Genomic DNA, 22,313 nt, shown 5'->3' with positions numbered 1-22,313 from the left:
GTCTCCCCTCCTTTCTTTCTTTCAATTGATTTTTCTGAATCCCTCACCCTGTCATCCCACCTACCCCCCCCTCTCTTTCTTCCGTCCTCCTACGCCCTGCCTCTCTCCCTCTTGCCGCCTCACTCCCACCCTCTCTCTTTCTCGCTCTCTCCTTCTCCTTGGGTGCTCAGTAAGCTGTCAGCTCCTGATTGTAGACTGTTTAGCTGGCTGACAGAGAGAAGCAGAGGGGGAATATTTATAGCAGCTATCGGCACAGGAGTACTGTAATTGCCAGCACCGCTAAAGGAAAAAAGACATTCTAATAAGTAGTGAAAAACTGAATGGATTTGAGGAACTGGTTGTTGCAGGGTAGAAATAATGTATTTCTAAAGTAGTAAGCTCATTGGCTCAAGTTTTTAAAATGTGTATCTATGTCTTGCAAAGTAGGTGGGTTGAGCGTTCTGGACACGGGGACATTTTTAAGAGCCCGTAATGTTGGTTGATGTGGTGTAGTTGAGTGAGGATGGGCTCTGAGGATCTTTTACCTCAGTGAACGGTTGTTAGAACGCTCTCTCTCACACATACACACACATACACACACACACACACACACACACACACACACACACACACACAGAGAGAAACGCTCAGGGACTTGGAACAGTTGGAACTGGAAGTGAAATCGCGGCTGCATTCCGGAATCCTTTTGGCCGTCCATCTGTCGCTGGGCAACCGTACGTGATTGGCAGTAGATGTGAGACAGCTCAGTGACATCTGGTCCCAGTCTTCATCATGAGGAGTCGGAGAGCAGTGAGAGGCTCAATTACCCCAATGAGCATTCAATTAGAGCCAGCTAGCTAGCTAGCGCTTACGATAGAGCCCCGGCCCAGCTCAGCCCAGGTGGCATACGGAGCCTCCATAGAGCTATACAGCCCGGAGCACACAGCACAGCCTAGCACAGCCTGCCAGCTGTATAGCCCCAATGCTGGAGCTCCTGATGTGTACAGAGCTGTCTCTGTGTCTCTCTTCCTCTTTCAGGACCGGGGCTCTCTGCTGTTTGACCTGCCAGATGAAGTGTAGCCATTGCACATGAATAGCTTCCTTAGATCTCAGTCTTTATGAACAGGTACCGTGGAGAGGTTTGATATTATAGATAGGGGTTGAGAATAGAGTGGTTCTCTCCATATTAAAGTGATGCTGGTAGTGTTGATGATTCTTCTGCTCTGTTCTGCTCTCTGGTTCCCTCACAACTGTGTCTCCTAGTCTTAGTCATTCTCCAGGGCCCTCAAACTCAACTCTGGACCAGTTCCACTGTGTTTTTTCATTGTTTCCCTCTAAGTGGGAACTGATTGGGTGCAATTAATAATCAGGTAGAACAGAAAACCAGCAGGCTCTGGACCTCGTATGGTGGGAGTTGAACACCCCTGCTCTAGGGAATAGTGCTGTAATCCTCCCTGTTTTGTTTGATTAAGTGGCATTAGGCCTCCCATCAGTGTGTGTGTGTGTGTGTGTGTGTGTGTGTGTGTGTGCATGCTTGCGTGCTTGCGTGTGTGACTGACTGACTGACTGAGTGTATAGAGTCTAGGGTCAGATCAGTGTCTTTCCACTCAGCCGGGCCTGATTGAGTCATCTGCTCCACTCTAAACCCACAAAGTGACAAAGCCACTCGACAGCGCTGCCCTCCATTCGCAGAGTGGAAAAATACAGTGTGTTATACAATACCATAGGGACTACTTCTAACACAGCACATACCGTGGGCTTTCATCATAGTTTATCAGACTGAAGAAGATGAGCTCTTCTCAGGTCTGTCTGGTTCCTCTTCAGGTTTTTCTGCTTTAGGAGTTTTTCCTTACCACTTAAGCACTCTGTGACACATTTGTTTCTTTAAAAGGGCTATGCTACTAAGATTCTAAGTTATCTTACAGAGTTGTATTTTACAAAAATGTTGTTGTTTATCAGGATGACTGGTTGTAACAAGTTTTTCCACAATGTGCTACAAAATATATTTATAATGTGAAGGTTGTGAAGTGAAGAACAGAACTGTGTTTTCTTGGAAATCGGGATTCTTTTCCCCAGCCTGCTCTTTTCTGAGGTCAACGGCATGTATATGAGTAGACAACAGCATGTATATGAGTAGACAACAGCATGTATATGAGTAGACAACAGCATGTATATGAGTAGGCAACAGCATGTATATGAGTAGGCAACAGCATGTATATGAGTAGACAACAGCATGTATATGAGTAGACAACAGCATGTATATGAGTAGACAACAGCATGTATATGAGTAGACAACAGCATGTATATGAGTAGACAACAGCATGTATATGAGCAGGCAACAGCAGACAGCTGGCGGATGCACACGTGTTGTTTATCGCATGAGAAGTCTGCACTGTGACTGCGTCACACACACACACACACACCTCCTGTCCAGACCGGTCGTCACGGCAACCACAGAAACGGGACATTCTGATCAGGCTGCTCCGGAAGAAGAGGAGACGGAAGATTTCAACGCTTGTTATTTCACGCTGTCAGACGGGCCTATCGGGACACGAGCGCCTCACTAACCAATTATTCTAGCGCCTTCTCTTTATTGGTCAAGCTGGGTTTAGCCATCTGGTCCAATGAAAACTGTTCAGTGAAAACATAAACCCCCTAACCCCCTTAAACCGTTCACCCAGGTGCCAAGCTCTGAATTTTTCTTCATGGTGTCTCGTTCCTGTGATGTTGTGTGTGCGTGTGTGTGTGTGTGTGTGTGTATGTTTGTGTGTGTGTATATTCATGGGACTGTATATACATTCAGACTGTATATACGACACATACCTCACATTTGACACGGTGTCCGTCCCTCTTTCCTGGGTCCATAGGAGTGTTCTATAAACGGGCGTAGTTCTCTCTGTGAGTTGGTCGTTGGGGCTCCATTGCTCTGTTCTACAGAGTGAGTCTGTCTGCTTTATGGAGCCTTGTCTCTCAGTAAGCCAAACAGCACATATGTCCAACCTACTACGCCATATTTCTCTATTCACACACACACGCGCTCTGTCTGACACACACATGCATGCATTCATACACACCAACGGCTCACGTACACACGTTCTCTCTCCCAAACACACCCACGCTGCTGTCACACACGGTGCAGGGTTGACCACCCCTGGAGGTGTCTAATGGTCGTTACTTTATCATCAGTCAGAAGCTGGCATGGCCTCATTAATTATGCTTAAGTAATGGCCCATATGCTAATACCATGTAGCTAATGAGTAAAGCAGGTTACAGTTAGCCTACATACTAGACTAGAGTTACATACTGTACATGTTGATGAATTACTACCCCCAGAAACCTCACGGCACAGACAACAAAGCTCTATGTTAATGTAGAGTCCAAATGCCTTGTTATACTACACGTTGTGATCTGTAAAAGACAACAATAGAATCAAACAGGAAGCTAGACAAAGTAGGGTAGATGACACCTTGAGATAGACCACAGGTGTTTATGGAAGAGCTTGGACAGGCGGTTGCCAGTGCCGTCTCTCTTCCCCCTTGCAGGAGTTTATGTCCAGCCTGTCAGTGTGTGTTAGTGGTCCACAGTTGTCAGGATCAGCTCTGTCTGGAATTGGTCATATCTTGACATGCCCCCCCCCCCTCCCCCGAATAGTGGCCTAAGATTAGCATCGAGAAGTGATAGTATTGTATTGTAGCACTTTCCACCTCAACCACCATTCATGAGTAACACTCAGCTTGTCAACCCGAGTAGACACCTCTCCTTCGACGCCCACGCGGTTAGCACCCGGTTTCGGATGCGGTCCAGACGTGGTCCCCAGGTTTGACAACACCCTCTCTGGCTCCTCTCCTCCAGGTATGAGTGCTCTGCAGTTGCAGAACCTGGCCACTTTAGCAGCGGCAGCAGCGGCGGCCCAAAACTCAGCCGGCCCCAACGCAAACCCCCTGTCCTCCAACGTGGCCTCCCTCGGAGCGCTGGCCAGCCCAGGTAACGCCGCTTCAGAGGGGGGGGGGGGGTCAAACGCGGGGGACACCTGCCCTCCTGTCCTACCACCACCATCATTTTCACTGTCGTCAGCAATACCATCATCTTCGTCATCATTGCTGATGATCGAACCATCTTCATCACCATCAGTAGTCATTGCCGTCGACTCCCACAAGATATCGCTCCATGGTGTGTGTCCGTCCACCTATGCGTTTTGTTATTGTGTTACTGTTACCACGGGGACCTCATGCCGTGTCCGTCCCGGCGCCTGCCTGCGTGTCTGTGTCTGACAGCACTTCACCTCCTCACCGTGTCATGTGACATGTACACCCTGCGGCCATATCATTCCGTGTCCCACGCGTTGTGTGTAAAACGTACTGAAGCTCAATGTCGTCTGTGTTCGGTTTCCACACTGAGAGTTGTCTGTGGGTGGGTGTGGTTGTTTGTGTGGGTTTGTTGTGCCTTTAAAGTGACTCTCGTCGCTTCGCTTCACAAGCCCTCTGAGACACGGGAACTTTAAGTGCAGTGGAATTGTTTCCGGGGGAGGGATGGTTGTTGGAACCTTTATGTGTCGTGTGTGATCTGCCTCTGGACATGGCCAGGGTCTGGCGACTAGAGAGACAGACAGCAGCAGTCTCTGGAGGAGATGGGTTCATCTAGGTCACATTGAGACACTTTTCTCTCCTTCTATTCCTCTTCTTCACTCTCCTGCATTCTCTCTTTCTGCTTTTATCTTATTCTGCTCTCTCTCTCTCTCTGCTTTTATCTTATTCTGCTCTCTCTGCTGTTCTCTTATTCTGCTCTCTCTGCTGTTCTCTTATTCTGCTCTCTCTCTCTGCTGTTCTCTTATTCTGCTCTCTCTCTCTCGCTGCTTTTATCTTATTCTGCTCTCTCTGCTGTTCTCTTATTCTGCTCTCTCTGCTTTTATCTTATTCTGCTCTCTCTCTCTCTCTGCTTTTATCTTATTCTGCTCTCTCTCTCTCTCTGCTTTTATCTTATTCTGCTCTCTCTGCTGTTCTCTTATTCTGCTCTCTCTCTCTTGCTGCTTTTATCTTATTCTGCTCTCTCTCTCTCTCTCTGCTGTTCTCTTATTCTGCTCTCTCTCTCTGCTGTTCTCTTATTCTGCTCTCCCGCTGCTTTTCTCTTATTCTGCTCTCTCTCTCTCTGCTGTTCTCTTATTCTGCTCTCCCGCTGCTTTTCTCTTATTCTGCTCTCTCTCTCTCTGCTGTTCTCTTATTCTGCTCTCTCTCTCTCTCTGCTGTTCTCTTATTCTGCTCTCCCGCTGCTTTTCTCTTATTCTGCTCTCTCTCTCTTTCTGCTTTCATCTTATTCTGCTCTCTCGCTCTCTACTTTTCTCTTATTCTGCTCTCTCTCTTTGATTTAATCTTATTCTGCTCTCTTTCTCTCTTTGCTTTTATCTTATTCTGCCCTCTCTCTCTGCTTTTCTCTTATTCTTCTCTCTCTCTCTCTCTCTGCTTTTCTCTTATTCTGCTCTCTCTCTCTCTCTTTCTGCTTTTATCTTATTCTGCTCTCTCTCTTTCTGCTTTTATCTTATTCTGCGCTCTCTCTCTCTCTCTTTCTGCTTTATCTTATTCTGCTCTCTCTTTCTGCTTTTATCTTATTCTGCTCTCTCTCTCTCTCTCTCTCTCTCTCTCTGCTTTCCTCTTATTCTGCTCTCTCTCTCTCTTTTCTGCTTTTATCTTATTCTGCTCTCTCTCTCTTTGCTTTTCTTATTCTGCTCTCTGCTTTTATTTTATTCTGCTCTCTCTCTCTGTCTCTGCTTTTCTCTTATTCTGCTCTCTCTCTCCCTCTGCTTTTCTCTTATTCTGCTCTCTCTTTCTCTCTCTCTCTGCTTTTCTCTTATTCTGCTCTCTCTTTCTCTCTCTCTCTGCTTTTCTCTTATTCTGCTCTTTCTCTCAATCTCTCTGCTTTTCTCTTCTTCTCTTTTTCTCTCACTCTGCTTTTCTCTTATTCTGCTCTCTCTCTCTAGCTCTGCTTTTCTCTTATTCTGCTCTCTCTCTCTGCTTTCCTCTTATTCTGCTCTCTCTCTTTCTGCTTTTATCTTATTCTGCTCTCTCTCTCTCTCTCTCTGCTTTCCTCTTATTCTGCTCTCTCTCTCTTTCTGCTTTTATCTTATTCTGCTCTCTCTTTCTGCTTTTATCTTATTCTGCTCTCTCTCTCTCTCTCTCTCTCTCTCTGCTTTCCTCTTATTCTGCTCTCTCTCTCTCTTTCTGCTTTTATCTTATTCTGCTCTCTCTCTCTTTGCTTTTCTTATTCTGCTCTCTGCTTTTATTTTATTCTGCTCTCTCTCTCTGTCTCTGCTTTTCTCTTATTCTGCTCTCTCTCTCCCTCTGCTTTTCTCTTATTCTGCTCTCTCTTTCTCTCTCTCTCTGCTTTTCTCTTATTCTTCTCTTTCTCTTTCTGCTTTTCTCTTATTCTGCTCTTTCTCTCAATCTCTCTGCTTTTCTCTTATTCTCTTTTTCTCTCACTCTGCTTTTCTCTTATTCTGCTCTCTCTCTCTAGCTCTGCTTTTCTCTTATTCTGCTCTCTCTCTCTGCTTTCCTCTTATTCTGCTCTCTCTCTTTCTGCTTTTATCTTATTCTGCTCTCTCTCTCTCTCTCTCTCTCTGCTTTCCTCTTATTCTGCTCTCTCTCTCTTTCTGCTTTTATCTTATTCTGCTCTCTCTCTCTTTCTGCTTTTATCTTATTCTGCTCTCTCTCTCTTTCTGCTTTATCTTATTCTGCTCTCTCTCTTTCTGCTTTTATCTTATTCTGCTCTCTCTCTCTCTCTCTGTGCTTTCCTCTTATTCTGCTCTCTCTCTTTCCTTTTATCTTATTCTGCTCTCTCTCTCTCTCTGCTTTCCTCTTATTCTGCTCTCTCTCTGCTTTTATCTTATTCTGCTCTCTCTCTCTCTGCTTTCCTCTTATTCTGCTCTCTCTCTCTGCTTTTATCTTATTCTGCTCTCTCTCTCTGCTTTTATCTTATTCTGCTCTCTCTCTCTCTGCTTTCCTCTTATTCTGCTCTCTCTCTCTCTGCTTTTATCTTATTCTGCTCTCTCTCTCTCTGCTTTTATCTTATTCTGCTCTCTCTCTCTCTGCTTTCCTCTTATTCTGCTCTCTCTCTCTTTCTGCTTTTATCTTATTCTGCTCTCTCTCTCTTTCTGCTTTTATCTTATTCTGCTCTCTCTCTTTCTGCTTTTATCTTATTCTGCTCTCTCTCTCTCTCTCTCTCTGTGCTTTCCTCTTATTCTGCTCTCTCTCTTTCCTTTTATCTTATTCTGCTCTCTCTCTCTCTCTGCTTTCCTCTTATTCTGCTCTCTCTCTGCTTTTATCTTATTCTGCTCTCTCTCTCTCTCTGCTTTCCTCTTATTCTGCTCTCTCTCTGCTTTTATCTTATTCTGCTCTCTCTCTCTCTGCTTTCCTCTTATTCTGCTCTCTCTCTCTCTGCTTTTATCTTATTCTGCTCTCTCTCTCTGCTTTTATCTTATTCTGCTCTCTCTCTCTCTGCTTTCCTCTTATTCTGCTCTCTCTCTCTCTGCTTTTATCTTATTCTGCTCTCTCTCTCTCTGCTTTCCTCTTATTCTGCTCTCTCTCTCTCTTTGCTTTTATCTTATTCTATTTATTTTCTCTCTCTCTCTTTCACTCCATTTGTTGTCTCTCTCTCGTCCTCCCTGCCTTGCTCCTCCAGTTCCCTGGTGGCTGTCTTTTCTGGAGTGGCCAAGTAACAGAGCGTGAATAAGAGCTTTGTTTAGTGTCTCTCTCTCATGAACCCATCACCCTTTGCCTGTCCTGCTCCCTCCTTTCACCCATCTGCTTAGCATAGGTTTGAATGTGAATTCTGCTCTCTCGCTCGCTCTCATGTGTTCTGTGGTTACTAGAGCTACATTATTAGTGCATGCTCTGCTCAGTGCCAATGAAACGCGACACTCTCCACCAATGACATTTTGACAGAATATTAGTATCAATTTGATAAAGACAGACAATTTACCATTGAGAGACTGTCTTGCTTTTCATTTGTACTAAGTCTATTTTAAGATATCCTATTTTTCTGTGTGACTGGACATGAGGGGTGTGTGGTCATTATGTCCACTGGAAGATGGACACTTTCTGGACAATCAAATAAACGTCTGTAAAAGACAATTGTTAGTCACTCACATTGTACTTAGGGACCATGTAGCACTTAGGCATGATCTTGTCACTCATGATCTGTTCTTTTGTATTTGTGTGTGTCACAATCGTGTCTGTGTGTGTGTCACAATCGTGTCTGTGTGTGTGTCACAATCGTGTCTGTGTGTGTGTCACAATCGTGTCTGTCTGTGTGTCACAATCGTGTCTGTGTGTGTGTCACAATCGTGTCTGTCTGTGTGTCACAATCGTGTCTGTGTGTGTGTCACAATCGTGTCTGTCTGTGTGTCACAATCGTGTCTGTGTGTGTGTGTCACAATCGTGTCTGTGTGTGTCTGTGTCTCTGTTCTAGGGCTAAATTAACCTTGTAAAAAAAAAAAAACACGTAACATGTATGCCGAGATATATCTCTGTCATACTTCTATCATACTTAGGGATCCTAAGCAGGACTCTAGCGTAGGGTCTAGTTGGTCGTCTGGCGCTCTTGCCTGCCTGTCTGCCTGCTTTAGGTTTGGTCGTTACATGACCGCTTCACGAAGGAAGAACCCAATCCCTCACCTTTTCATCGCTACACACGCGTCCACAACTACTGTGTTCATCGTGCTCTGCATTCACATGTGTGAGGGATCTTTATATGTTACATGGCAGCTACACTCATTTCTAGGACTTTCAGTGTTGAATGAGGGCAGAGATATGAACTTCCTGCCTGCCACTCTCCTCAGCTCCAGTTTGTCTGAGCAGGGAGGATGTTGTTGCTTATATCACTAAAACGTCCAATTGGATGCCTCCGCTTCTCTAACGCGCGTGCTTGTTGTCTTGTTCTTCCTTCCTCTTTCTCTCCCACCTTCTCTTGCCCACTCCTTCCTCTCCCCCTGGTATCCTCTCTTCCCGACAGCGGGCACCACAGCCAACTCCTCGGGCATGAACTCTCTGACCTCTCTGGGCACTCTGCAGGGCCTGGCTGGCGCCACCATGGGTCTGAACAACATTAATGCACTAGCAGGTAGCGTCAACAGTGAGTATTCACCGACCATCGGCCGCTCACCACTCATCTCACCACCACCGCCATCGCCATCACTCAGACACAGGGATACGCTGCTGTTGCAGAGGAACGTCATATCTAGAAACCACCTCCAGTCTGTGTTACAAACATGAATAATAATACTGGTAATGATCTAAAGACAGTACTCTAAACACTATCAAATTCCACCAAAGTCCCAGATCCAAACATCTGTCACTATGACCCTCAAACTATGCCCGTGGGTGCCATGTGGTGTCCCTCTGTGTCCGCTCCCTGAGAAATCACCTGTTCAGCCTGGCTTTATGCTCCAGGCCCCCCCCCCCCTAACCCACCACATCCTCACAAAGACCACGGCTACCAATACATCCATCCATTTATTCATGAATCCATCCGCTTCCTGGTTGTGTCACACGGGGTGGTGCCTGTTGTAAGAGTGCTGCTGTTTGTGCTGTCGCTTTGTCTGCGTGCTGGTGCCGCTCCACGTCTGTGCGGGGTCGTGTACGTGTCACTAGTGAATCTGCACCCTTGTGTGTAAGTAGAGGTACATTTTTTTCAACAACAAAAAAACGAAAACACTTTTTTAGTAGAGGTGAAGGGAAGAATACAGAAGTGGCCTTAATCAGGTATAAGTCTACATGTATGAGATGAGCCACGTCCCAGTAGTCGTAGAGTAGCCATGCCAGTGAGTTTCTCTGATGGCCACACTTAAGTCTCTGTCCTGTCATGTCCTGCTACACCTCTGGGGGAAAGTCAAAGTGTGTCGCCTTAATCAGGGTTGTTATGACAGCAGAGATCTTGTAAAACCAGCCCATTCTCCACATATTCTCCCCTGACCTTTTCCTGCTTCTTCAACAGTTGCCATATCCGCTTTATAAATCCCACCTCCGCTCAAACACGATGAGAATGCCAGTTTCACATTAATCTTCTCCCCCCTTTCCCCTCCTTCTTTCATTGAAGCACATCTAGGCTTTAATTGAATCGTAAAGGTCAACGGTGCAATTATTTCTGAATAAATGAGTGACCTATAATTTCCAGCGCCGTGGTCATCATTTACCTCTCTGTCAGATGGTGGCGGGCGGCGGGTCATTTGGGAATATCGATCCCCTCAGACTGTTGCCCTGCTAGGCAGTGAAGCCACACTAACAAGTGCAGCTGTCCTTTTTAACCTTGCTGCTCGTCGTTACCCTCTAAATGGGCATGCCGTTTGATGCCAGGGACGTGCCGTTTGATTGGTGTTTGACATTGTTGGTCTGGGGTCTGATTGGTCTAACAGTAGTGAGGTGATTTCTCCTCTGTGTGGGTGGTGAAAATGGCAGAGAGCGATAGATTGAGCCAATATTGAGATATTGGTTCTTGAGTACAGTAGCGGGTTCTGAAGTGTGGATGTTAAACTCGTACATTAGGCCTTGAGTGTCTGTGTGGGGTGGGGGGATAGGGATGTTGTCATGGTGATATTTCAGCGGTTGGCTGCATATTTCTGCTGTGGTGTTCCAGTTTGCATGGGTCAGGCCAGGCTCTCCATTCACCTCTGTGTTATGTGTTATAATGTCTATTACATGTAGGACAAGTGTATTATGTGTGTGTGAGAGATAAAATAAGTATTTTGTGCATATATTTACATATCCTGTACAAAATGTATTGAAGTGTGTGTGTGTGTGTGTGTGTGTGTGTGTGTGTGTGTGTGTGTGTGTGTGTGTGTGTGTGTGTGTGTGTGTGTGTGTGTGTGTGTGTGTGTGTGTGTGTGTGTGTGTGTGTGTGTGTGTGTGAGAGTGTGAGTGTATGTACTGTATGTTGAATGAATATGTGTGTGTGTGTTTACAGTGGGGAGAACAAGTATTTGATGCACTGCCGATTTTGCAGGTTTCCCTACTTACAAAGCATGTAGAGGTCTGTAATTTTTATCATAACTACACTTCAACTGTGAGAGACGGAATCTAAAACAAAAATCCAGAAAATCACATTGTATGATTTTTAAGTAATTCATTTGCATTTTATTGCATGACATAAGTATTTGATCACCTACCAACCAGTAAGAATTCCGTCTCCCACAGACCTGTTAGTTTTTCTTTAAGAATCCATCCTGTTCTCCACTCATTACCTGTATTAACTGCACCTCTTTGAACTCGTTACCTGTATAAAAGACACCTGTCCACACACTCAAACAGACTCCAACCTCTCCACAATGGCCAGAGAGCTGTGTGACATCAGGGATACAATTGTAGACCTGCACAGGGCTGGGATGGGCTACAGGACAATAGGCAAGCAGCTTGGTGAGAAGGTAACAACTGTTGGCGCAATTATTAGAAAATGGAAGACGTTCAAGATGACGGTCAATCACCCTCGGTCTGGGGCTCCATGCAAGATCTCACCTCGTGGGGCATCAATGATCATGAGGAAGGTGAGGGATCAGCCCAGAACAACACGGCAGGACCTGGTCAATGACCTGAAGAGAGCTGGGACCACAGTTTCAAAGAAAACCATTAGTAACACACTACGCCATCATGGATTAAAATCCTGCAGCGCACGCAAGGTCCCCCTGCTCAAGTCGGCCCATGTCCAGGCCCGTCTGAAGTTTGGTAATGACCATCTGGATGATCCAGAGGAGGAATGGGAGAAGGTCATGTGGTCTGATGAGACAAAAATATAGCTTTTTGGTCTAAACTCCATTTGCTGTGTTTGGAGGAAGAAGAAGGATGAGTACAACCCCAAGAACACCATCCCAACCTTGAAGCATGGGGATTCTTTGGGGATGCTTTTCTGCAAAGGGGACAGGACGACTGCACCGTATTGAGGGGAGGATGGATGGGGCCATGTATCTTGGCCAACAACCTCCTTCCCTCAGTAAGAGCATTGAAGATGGGTCGTGGCTGGGTCTTCCAGCATGACAACGACCCGAAACACACAGCCAGGGCAACTAAGGAGTGGCTCCGTAAGAAGCATCTCAAGGTCCTGGAGTGGCCTAGCCAGTCTCCAAAAATGAACCCAATAGAAAATCTTAGGAGGGAGCTGAAAGTCCGTATTGCCCTGCGACAGCCCCGAAACCTGAAGGATCTGGAGAAGGTCTGTATGGAGGAGTGGGCCAAACCCCTGCTGCAGTGTGTGCAAACCTGGTCAAGAATGACAGGAAACGTATGATCTCTGTAATTGTACCAAATATTAAGTTCTGCTTTTATTGCATATTAATTCCTTAAAATCAAACAATGTGATTTTCTGGATTTTTGTTTTAGATTCCATCTCTCACAGTTGAAGTGTAGTTATGATAAAAAACTAGACCTCTACGTGCTTTGTAAGTAGGAAAACCTGCAAAATCGGCAGTGTATCAAATACTTGTTCTCCCCACTGTATATGTATGTAGAGTGAATGTGTATGTTGAGTGTGTGTGTGTGTGTGTGTGTGTGTGTGTGTGTGTGTGTGTGTAATGTGTGTAGTGTATGTATAATGAGTGTGTACTGTATGTATAATGAGTGTGTACTGTATGTGTAATGTGTGTAGTGTTTGTATAATGTGTGTAGTGTATGTATAATGAGTGTGTACTGCATGTATAATGTGTGTGTACTGCATGTATAATGTGTGTAGTGTTTGTATAATGTGTGTGTAGTGTATGTAGAATGTGTGTACTGCATGTATAATGTGTGTGTACTGCATGTATAATGTGTGTGTACTGTATGTATAATGTGTGTAGTGTATGTATCATGAGTGTACTGTATGTATAATGTGTGTGTGTAGTGTATGTATAATGAGTGTGTACTGTATGTATAATGAGTGTACTGTATGTGTGTGTGCTGTATGTATAATGAGTGTACTGTATGTATGTGTGTACTGTATGTATAATGAGTGTGTACTGTATGTATAATGTGTGTGTACTGTATGTATAATGAGTGTACTGTATGTATAATGAGTGTACTATATGTATAATGAGTGTGTACTGTATGTATAATGTGTCTAGTGTACGTATAATGTGTGTGTGTATTGTATGTATAATGAGTGTGTACTGTATGTATAATGAGTGTACTGTATGTATAATGAGTGTGTACTGTATGTATAATGAGTGTGTACTGTATGTATAATGTGTGTGTACTGTATGTATAATGAGTGTACTGTATGTATAATGAGTGTACTATATGTATAATGAGTGTGTACTGTATGTATAATGTGTCTAGTGTACGTATAATGTGTGTGTGTATTGTATGTATAATGAGTGTGTACTGTATGTATAATGAGTGTACTGTATGTATAATGAGTGTGTACTGTATGTATAATGAGTGTACTGTATGTATGTGTGTACTGTATGTATAATGAGTGTGTACTGTATGTATAATGGGTGTGTACTGCATGTATAATGTGTGTAGTGTTTGTATAATGTGTGTGTAGTGTATGTATAATGAGTGTGTACTGTATTTATAATGTGTGTAGTGTATGTATAATGTGTGTGTAGTGTATGTATAATGAGTGTGTACTGTATGTATAATGTGTCTAGTGTACGTATAATGTGTGTGTGTAGTGTTTTTTTTAAATGTGTGTGTACTGTATGTATAATGAGTGTACTGTATGTATGTGTGTACTGTATGTATAATGAGTGTGTACTGTATGTATAATGAGTGTACTGTATGTATAATGAGTGTGTACTGTATGTATAATGAGTGTACTGTATGTATGTGTGTACTGTATGTATAATGAGTGTGTACTGTATGTATAATGTGTGTGTACTGCATGTATAATGTGTGTAGTGTTTGTATAATGTGTGTGTAGTGTATGTATAATGAGTGTGTACTGTATGTTTAATGTGTGTAGTGTATGTATAATGTGTGTGTAGTGTATGTATAATGAGTGTGTACTGTATGTATAATGTGTCTAGTGTACGTATAATGTGTGTGTGTAGTGTTTTTTTAAATGTGTGTGTACTGTATGTATAATGAGTGTACTGTATGTATGTGTGTACTGTATGTATAATGAGTGTGTACTGTATGTATAATGAGTGTACTGTATGTATAATGTGTGTGTACTGTATGTATAATGAGTGTGTACTGTATGTATAATGAGTGTACTGTATGTATAGAGTGTGTACTGTATGTATAATTAGTGTACTGTATGTATAATGTTTGTACTGTATGTATAATGAGTGTGTACTGTATGTTTAATGTGTGTACTGTATGTATAATGTGTGTACTGTATGTATAATGTGTGTACCGTATGTATAATGAGTGTGTACTGTATGTATAATGAGTGTGTACTGTATGTATAATGTGTGTACTGTATGTATAATGAGTGTGTACTGTATGTATAATGAGTGTGTACTGTATGTATAATGAGTGTGTACTGTATGTATAATGTGTGTACTGTATGTATAATGAGTGTGTACTGTATGTATAATGTGTGTACTGTATGTATAATGAGTGTGTACTGTATGTATAATGAGTGTGTACTGTATGTATAATGTGTGTACTGTATGTATAATGAGTGTGTACTGTATGTATAATGAGTGTGTACTGTATGTATAATGAGTGTGTACTGTATGTATAATGAGTGTGTACTGTATGTATAATGAGTGTGTACTGTATGTATAATGAGTGTGTACTGTATGTATAATGAGTGTACTGTATGTATAATGAGTAAGTGCACTCTTCTTTTTGTACTGTTGGGTTTTATGTAAAGTTGCTCACATGCTCTCAGGTATGGCGGCCCTGAACGGAGGCCTGGGCGGCGCGGGGCTGACCAACGGCACGGCGGGCACCATGGACGCGCTCACACAGGCCTACTCAGGGATCCAGCAGTATGCAGCCGCAGCCCTGCCCACCCTCTACAGCCAGTCCCTGCTGCAGCAGCAAGGTGCCGCCGGCAGCCAGAAAGAGGGTCAGTGGGCGTGGGGTGGAGCCAGGGGGCGGAGGGAAGGGTCAGGGGGAGGGAAGAGACAGGAGGGTAGAGGGGGTTCTGGAGAGTTGAGGGGGAAGTGAAGGAATCAAGTGGTGGAGTGTTGGGAGAGAGGTATGCACTCCCAGTACAGCCAGACCCGACTGCAATAGTCGAATTGGCACAAGAAGCTTTCTAGTGAGATTACTAATGCAACAACGATACTAACCACGGGTAGCCAGAAACAGGTTGGGCACTGAGGGTAGAGGGGAGAGCATAGTGGGTTAAAGACGTATGCATTAACTCTATAATCTCTTCACTCTGTATGTCTCTGGGTTTAACCCTTACCCGCTACTGTCCCATGTCTCTCTCCTGTTAGGGCCTGAAGGTGCCAACCTGTTCATCTACCACCTGCCCCAGGAGTTTGGGGACCAGGACATCCTGCAGATGTTCATGCCTTTTGGAAATGTGGTCTCTGCCAAAGTCTTCATTGACAAACAGACAAACCTGAGCAAGTGCTTCGGTACATCAGCACAAACGCACCAACACACACATACACCTGTGTATGAATTACATGTTGTATTCCTTTTCAATCATTTGAGTTTCTTCTACGTCTCCTACATCCTTTTGGGCACCCTCTCTCTCTCTAACTTGCTCTCCCTCTTTCTTCTCTTGTACCCGGTCCATTTCCTTCTCTGCCTCCCAGGCTTCGTCAGCTATGACAATCCCGTGTCAGCGCAGGCAGCCATCCAGGCCATGAATGGCTTCCAGATCGGCATGAAGAGGCTGAAGGTGCAGCTCAAGCGCTCCAAGAACGACAGCAAACCATACTGATCTTAGCACTAGGGCCAATCTGCTCCCATGTTACCACTGCTAGGGTAAGTCCCCATACGAGCCACGACCTCTACACAGGGACTGGGGGAGGGAAGTGGAGGGAGGGGGGAGACAACATTTGACCACCAGAGGGAGACACTACTTTCTCCTTGAGTTTTTTTATTTTTAGCTTTTGTGTTCAGCAGTATTATTTATTATTACTATTATGATTTTTTTTGTATTATCTTTCACATGAATGCTTCCATTACCACCTTTATTTTGTACCACTTTTTAAAAAAGTAGCTATCATTGGTAGCTTTTTCAGTTGTAAAACATATTTAATTTTCTACGTGATTATTTATATACTGTTATCAGAAGAATTTCATTACTCGAAAAACAGAGTAAGAAAAAAAACAAGCTATATGGTTTTGTTTGTTCTCTTTGTGAACATGAGGCCTGATAAAATGTCGATATAAAGGGTTCATTTCTGACACACCACGCACCGATATGCACATGACCCTTGACCTCCTGGTGTTGGTTTCCGGGCCAACCACCGCTGCTTCTCTGACCCCTGATGCCTGCTGACAGACACCAGGGAACAAAGGGTTAAAAAACAAAACTTAGTGGCCTCTCACCTGTTAGTCAGTCAACGACAGAATCCCATACAGTCCTCGATTTCATTATTATCATGACTCCAGTCATTTCTTAATGTGGAGAATGTTTATTTCACACTAAAACAATGTTAGCAAACTACGATTTTCTGGATCAGATCACATTGGTCTTTGTTGAAAGGGATATTGTGTAGAACATTTTCAAAGTAACATCCAGAATCTGATGAAGGCTATAAGATTAAAAAATGTATGGGTGGGAAGTTAACTGAAAATACTTGATGTTTCTTGAGAGATAAAAAAATTAATTCAAAGTAGCGAAAGCCACAGGCCTGTACATTTTATTTGTAAAAAAAGCAGTTCTATTTTTATACAAAATTCTTACTGCCTCAGAAAAAAAGGATTTTATTTATTGCCTATCGTTAAGTTATTGGAATCCTATAAAGAACCGAATCCGTTAGAATAGAACCTTGTCTAGTAGTCTTCTGAAATTCGGAACTGTAGAATTCTCTAGAACAGAGCCACGTTCACACCTCGCTCTGCCTCTGCTCCCTTCACTGTCATACACCTCTCTCTGTCTGTGCATCACATCCGTCCGTGATCAGCTCTTTCTCTCTCTCTCCCCATCAGTATCGGTACTTCACCTGTCAAATTTCAACCTTTCCTTGCGTTTCGTTTTTTTGTTCACGTGTTTGTTTCGTTATGTTTCGTTCGTTTGTACTGTACAAAAACTTTTCAACAGTTTCTCCCAAATGACAATCCATCCTCCTTGCTCTCTAGGAGCATGTGGTACTGATGGATATAACTTTGGCTGCTCTGTGTATGAGTGTGTGATAATGTGTTTGTACAGTAAATGTGTGTCTGTTAGTATTAATCCAAATTGTAAATCATTTATGTAAAAAAAAAAAAAAAAATAGCGAGAGATAAAAAATTGTGGTGTTGACCTTATGACCTGGTGGTTTACATTGTTGTTTTGTTGTGTGTTGTTCCCCTGATTTTAATGCTGTAGTAATGTGGTGCCCTGGCTCTCTGTCCTGTGTGTAACTCTCTCCTCTCCCCTGTTTTCTTCCTATAGAACCCATCTCCATGCCTGTTAGCTCATCGTTTGCCTAGCATGTCTCTGTGGCCTGGCGTCCAAAAACCAAAAAAATACAAAAAGTCTCATCGTCCCGTCATTGTTTTCTGAGCTCACCTGATCATAACCTGGTCTCCGCCTACTGACCTTTTGAACTTAGCGTGACCTTTTTGGACTTTTTTTTGCATGTGACCTCATTTTGTTCTATTTTGGGGAGGTGGGGTAAATGGGGTACATTGTGCATGAAGGAGGGGGAGGGGGGGGGAGGGTTGGAGCGAATCAATGTGAAGAAGTATAGCATCATTCATACAAAAAGACTGAACTCTTACAGACAAAAACAAAACGTTTCTTTTTAAAAACAGAACAACCCTGTGGCAAAATGATTTCCATTAGGTTTATTTAGTTATGTTTAGTTTCCTTCTTTTATGTTGGGTTGAGTTTTTTGTTCCTTTTTTCATTTAAAGTAAACTTGAAAGTTCAGCACAGGGATTGGCATGCTGTCTTGTTTCTGGCTCCACTGGCAATATGAGGCCAGAAGCAGACACTGTCGGTGTCCATGAAAAATAGACTACTTCCAAACAGTTCTGAATAAAAACTGTCTGATCAATATTAGACTCTCTCAGAGCTCTGTAATTGTTTTTACATTTTTCAGGCAGTGTAAAGTTTTTTGATAAGGCCATTTTAAGTGGCTCTGTTTCTCATTAAAGTATATATAGAACCACTTTTTTCTAGAGTAGTTTAAGGTATTACAAAAATGTCAACAAAAAAGACTTGCCCTGTTTGGGGGGAGAAATGCTACCTACGTGTCACCTTTTGCTGAACTGACTCACAGATAGACAATCCGTGGTTTAAATGCACATGATAAACAAATGACCTATATTTTCTACTGTTTAAATTATAGAGTGAGAAAAAAAGAGGAAAATGCCTGTAACCCGCGTTAACGTTGGTGCTTCTTGTGAGTTTAGTTTTGGTTTCATTTACAAGTCTAACGGTCTTAGTGTCTCGTGTTTTTAAAGAGAAGACTAAAAAAAATCTGTTTACTTGAACAATAGACAAAGCCTTTCATATGAATACTATTATAATTGTTCATTTTGTCTTCTTTTTTTAAGCAGTCCCGATTTGCTAAATTTCTTGTTGGGTAATTAGCTATATAAAATTCCTAAAAAAGAAATATATATATGAATATATAAATATATATATATAACATGTCGGCTTGTGAAGCATCAATGTTAATATAATTTTATTTCTATCGTGGGAAACAATATTTACATGTGTTTTGTTGTTCATTATAATGTGATTTTCTTTTCTTATAAAGAACAAAAGACAAGATCAGTGGAGTTTAGTGCCAAAACCTGAAGGTACATCCTGTCTATAGCGCGTCAGTGTATTTCTTGTGAAATTATTTGATAACATGGGTATTTTATTAAGTGTTTTGTATGGATCCCTCATATGTAAAAATATAGATTTAAAAAAGAGTTTGTTAACTTGCTATTCTGTGGTCTTGTTGCCTGAAACTGTTAATGTTTAGCTTTTTTTTTTGTAAAGATGTAAAAAGTGCCCATGTGTCATATATATTATATATATATATATATACACACACACTAACACACTCGCACGTGTACACACACACACACACACACTCAAGCAGACCTCACAGTTGACTTTACTTTGTTGTTGTGTATGAGAGCCCCTGAGTGTGAGAGCCTCTACAGTCCAGTTTCCATGTTCCTGCCCACCAGTCTTTACATTGCTGTTCACACGCTCTCTCTATCAACACGTCACTCACACAGACAGTTCTCACATGAGTCATTATACAGAGCATTCTTCAAAGCCTTATCACAAGCCTTTACATGAACACTCACATGAACACACATTTTCGCCAAACACTCTCGCTTCATCCTTTCGCTTTGACAAATGTCAAGCCTTATTTTAAGCTTCGTCTCTCTCATTATAACCTAAATCAAGGACAAGTGTTTAGTTGAAGTTGCTACAGACTGGGAAGGGGCATCGTTATTTGCTGGTCATGTATGTGTCGCCTCAAACACCATGAATGCGTTGCTTTCATAAGGTAAGTGGAGGGCAAGACTTTCCCACACAAGCCTCAAACCCTCCCCAGACGCAGACAAAACAACGTTGATAATACAGAATGATTTTCAGCTGTTTGGTTTTGTTGTTTCTTCAGTTGACAGTTGACAGTTGACAGTTTCATATGTACCAGTATTGGTAATTACACCATTATTACAGAAATATGTTTGCCCTGTTGTAAATGTTGTGTAATGTAGTGTAACTGGCCAAAACAGTGTTGAGATGCCAAAGTATTATGTCAAGATTCTCATAGTCAATCCGTTTACATGACACAATGCTGTCTGTCCGTCAGTCTCAGTATTCTGTAAAACTGCCCCGATTCCCTTCCCTGGAAACCTAGTTTACGGTCTGCAAAACGCAGCACTATTTTATACAAAAACTCACCAGTCGCCTTAACCAGGGAGTGTTGTATCGAAAGACTTGTCTAATCGGATCTAAAATCTGTATGTAAGTAGGTGGTGTTTGCCAAGTCTAAGTGTACTGTATTGTACTGTACCTCCAGCTTCTCCAACTCTGGGTAAGCGTGTCACCATTTTGTTCCACAACGCAGAGTAGAGAGGCAAAATGGCCACCTTCTTCTTTAAGTGTGGCTCTCAAACTGACAACCAAGGGAAAATAAGTTACTGTTATCTGTTCCATCGTCTTTTTACGGAATAACAAGGTTTATTTGAAATACCGAGCCAAATGGAGGAGGGTTTGTAAAGTGCAGACAGGGGAAATAAAATGAGATGAAAGGGTAGCGATCTTGTTCAGTTCTTAGACAGCAAAAACAACCGTCTCGCCCAAGAGGCAGAGCCTTTACCATGTCAAATGACCAAGTCAATGCCAAACTTCAGTTGAGTCCATAGCATATCAAATTGACATTTCCTAAAGCAGTAAGCATGAGTAATGCCATACAAACCGCTCTAACTACCTGCATAAAAGTAATCAGGATTGCCAATATGTCATACTCCACATATGTCAGTGTTAATAGATCATTTTGTCATTAACGTGAGCTGATTGTAGTCTCCTTATAAGACAGCTGCCCTATTAGGCCTCAGACCTTTCAGGAATCCTCTCTGTGAGGAACATCTTTGCACTCTAAATACATTAGGTAACATAAACAGACAACAGAGTTACATCAACTTACGGTGCAGCATAATGGGTTGCAGGCGTAGAGGCTTGGGTTTTTCTGTTTGTTTTCGGGTTCATCCCTTAGCCAACTACTTATACTTTGGGAGATGTGTGTGTTTTTACAGAACTTAAGCATCCCCCAATTCCCAAATCGCTCGCTCACACACACACACACACACACACACACACACACCACGGGTTGGCACAGTGTAGTCTGATTGAAGTTGCAGTCTGTTAGATGTTTCTGAAAAAGCACAAGAGTGTCCTCCGCAGACAGACCGTTAGACAGGAGTGTCTGTTGAGTGCCTCACATCTCAGGGGCTGTCATCACCGATGCTTGTTGTAATCTTTCAATCTTGTCACTGTTCCGTTCTCTGTTCTCTTTTTTATTTATAATTATCTAAAGTGCTATTTATCAAACAATGACATTTTAAAGGAAAAAAACAACTTGTAGTTTCTTTGCATTTTGGCTTATTATGTCTAGTTTTGGGGGGTAATGTTTGTTTTCTCTCTTTCTGTGCCGTAAAGAGCTTGTTGTCTGTAGATTAATATCATTTTGTTTGATTCTAAAGGATTTCAATAGTTTTAAGTATTGTCTTGAGAGAAGCCAAAGTCAATGCATTTCAGTGGATTCTGTAAGCGTATTGTATGTTTGTTTGACAACACTTCGAAATCTGTCATTGGATGGGATTGAAAAAGTACAAAAAATGCAGGCTTTCCTATTTCTACAAATGATTGTACTTATGCATTTTGTACCAGTGAAACTTTTTATACTGGAGATTAAAGGAAACAAAAAAAACTATTAGAAAAACAAACCTGTCTGGCCTCATGATGTGGCCTGACCTTTGTTGACTGGTTCCCGAGTATGATTTATAGCTGGCATCAAGAACGTTGTCTTTTAATATACGATTTTCTAGAAGAACTTTGGCTTGGTTTCTTTAATGAATTAACTTCTTATTTTTCCGTACTTCAGTGTTGTTCTTTTCGCAAAGAGGAGTTAGGCGAGTGTTGATTTCTTTTTGGCTTATAAATAGTTATAGCCGTTTGTCTATACAAAAAAAAAACGGTAAGTTTCATTTAACTTCTGTATTGTGACGTCTACATGATAAAGACAATTAGGAATATAAATATTTAGTCACCTTCAGTGGATTAATGTATTAGTTTAATAAAAAAAAGATGCTTAATTAGAGGTTTTTGCTTTTAACTGTTTAGATTTCTCTGGTTTCTCTGTCCCCTGTGAACTAACTGTGTAGCTGAAGCAGTCAGAATTATTTTTGTAAACGTATGTTCTTGTGTGATGCAGTTACTTGCTTCTGTCTCCGATATTAAACCATTTTTCCTAATAATCGTCTCTGTGTGTGTGTTGTTGTTGTTGTTGTTGTGTTCCAGTGGCTGTCTGATGTCGTAATGTTTCACACAACCCCACGTTTCACATCTCTATCTCTCCTTTTCCTCTCTGGTGTTTGTTCCTTGTTTTACACATAGTACAGTTGATTTCATCCCCAAGTGACAACTCACTATGGTGTCCTCAGTAAACATGATACATATACATCAAGGTGTGTCTATGTATATTACTTTGTAGCCCAAGATGATGTGACAGTTCATCACCTTTTGGGAAAAAAAATCCAAATGACAATCAAATTTGGAAAACAAAATTCTACTTCAGG

The 22,313-nt window shown here is 42.3% G+C and overlaps 1 protein-coding gene across 48 annotated transcripts in view; it reads left to right on the top strand.

Moving 5' to 3' along the window:
- The window catches only part of celf2 (cugbp, Elav-like family member 2), a 219,653-nt gene extending 197,661 nt beyond the window's left edge, over positions 1–21,992 (top strand). For 8 of the 48 annotated variants that reach the window (XM_031798191.1, XM_031798178.1, XM_031798173.1 and 5 more), the window contains 6 exons: positions 3,832–3,963; positions 8,992–9,099; positions 14,758–14,955; positions 15,332–15,475; positions 15,659–15,830; positions 17,449–21,992. In XM_031798191.1, the coding sequence (XP_031654051.1) occupies positions 3,832–3,963; positions 8,992–9,099; positions 14,758–14,955; positions 15,332–15,475; positions 15,659–15,786 (710 nt within the window). In that variant the 3' untranslated portion in view covers positions 15,787–15,830; positions 17,449–21,992. Of the gene's footprint in view, positions 1–3,831; positions 3,964–8,979; positions 9,100–14,757; positions 14,956–15,331; positions 15,476–15,658 lie in introns of all 48 variants that reach the window. The other 40 variants (XM_031798194.1, XM_031798189.1, XM_031798188.1 and 37 more) reach the window with 18 other exon arrangements.
- Positions 21,993–22,313: the final 321 nt, after the last annotated feature.

Source organism: Oncorhynchus kisutch, linkage group LG19 (genome assembly GCF_002021735.2).
Source record: "Oncorhynchus kisutch isolate 150728-3 linkage group LG19, Okis_V2, whole genome shotgun sequence".
Taxonomy (NCBI): Eukaryota; Metazoa; Chordata; class Actinopteri; order Salmoniformes; family Salmonidae; genus Oncorhynchus; species Oncorhynchus kisutch.
The sequence above is the reverse complement of the archived record's forward strand: the minus strand, read 5'-3'. Positions and strand labels throughout refer to the sequence as shown.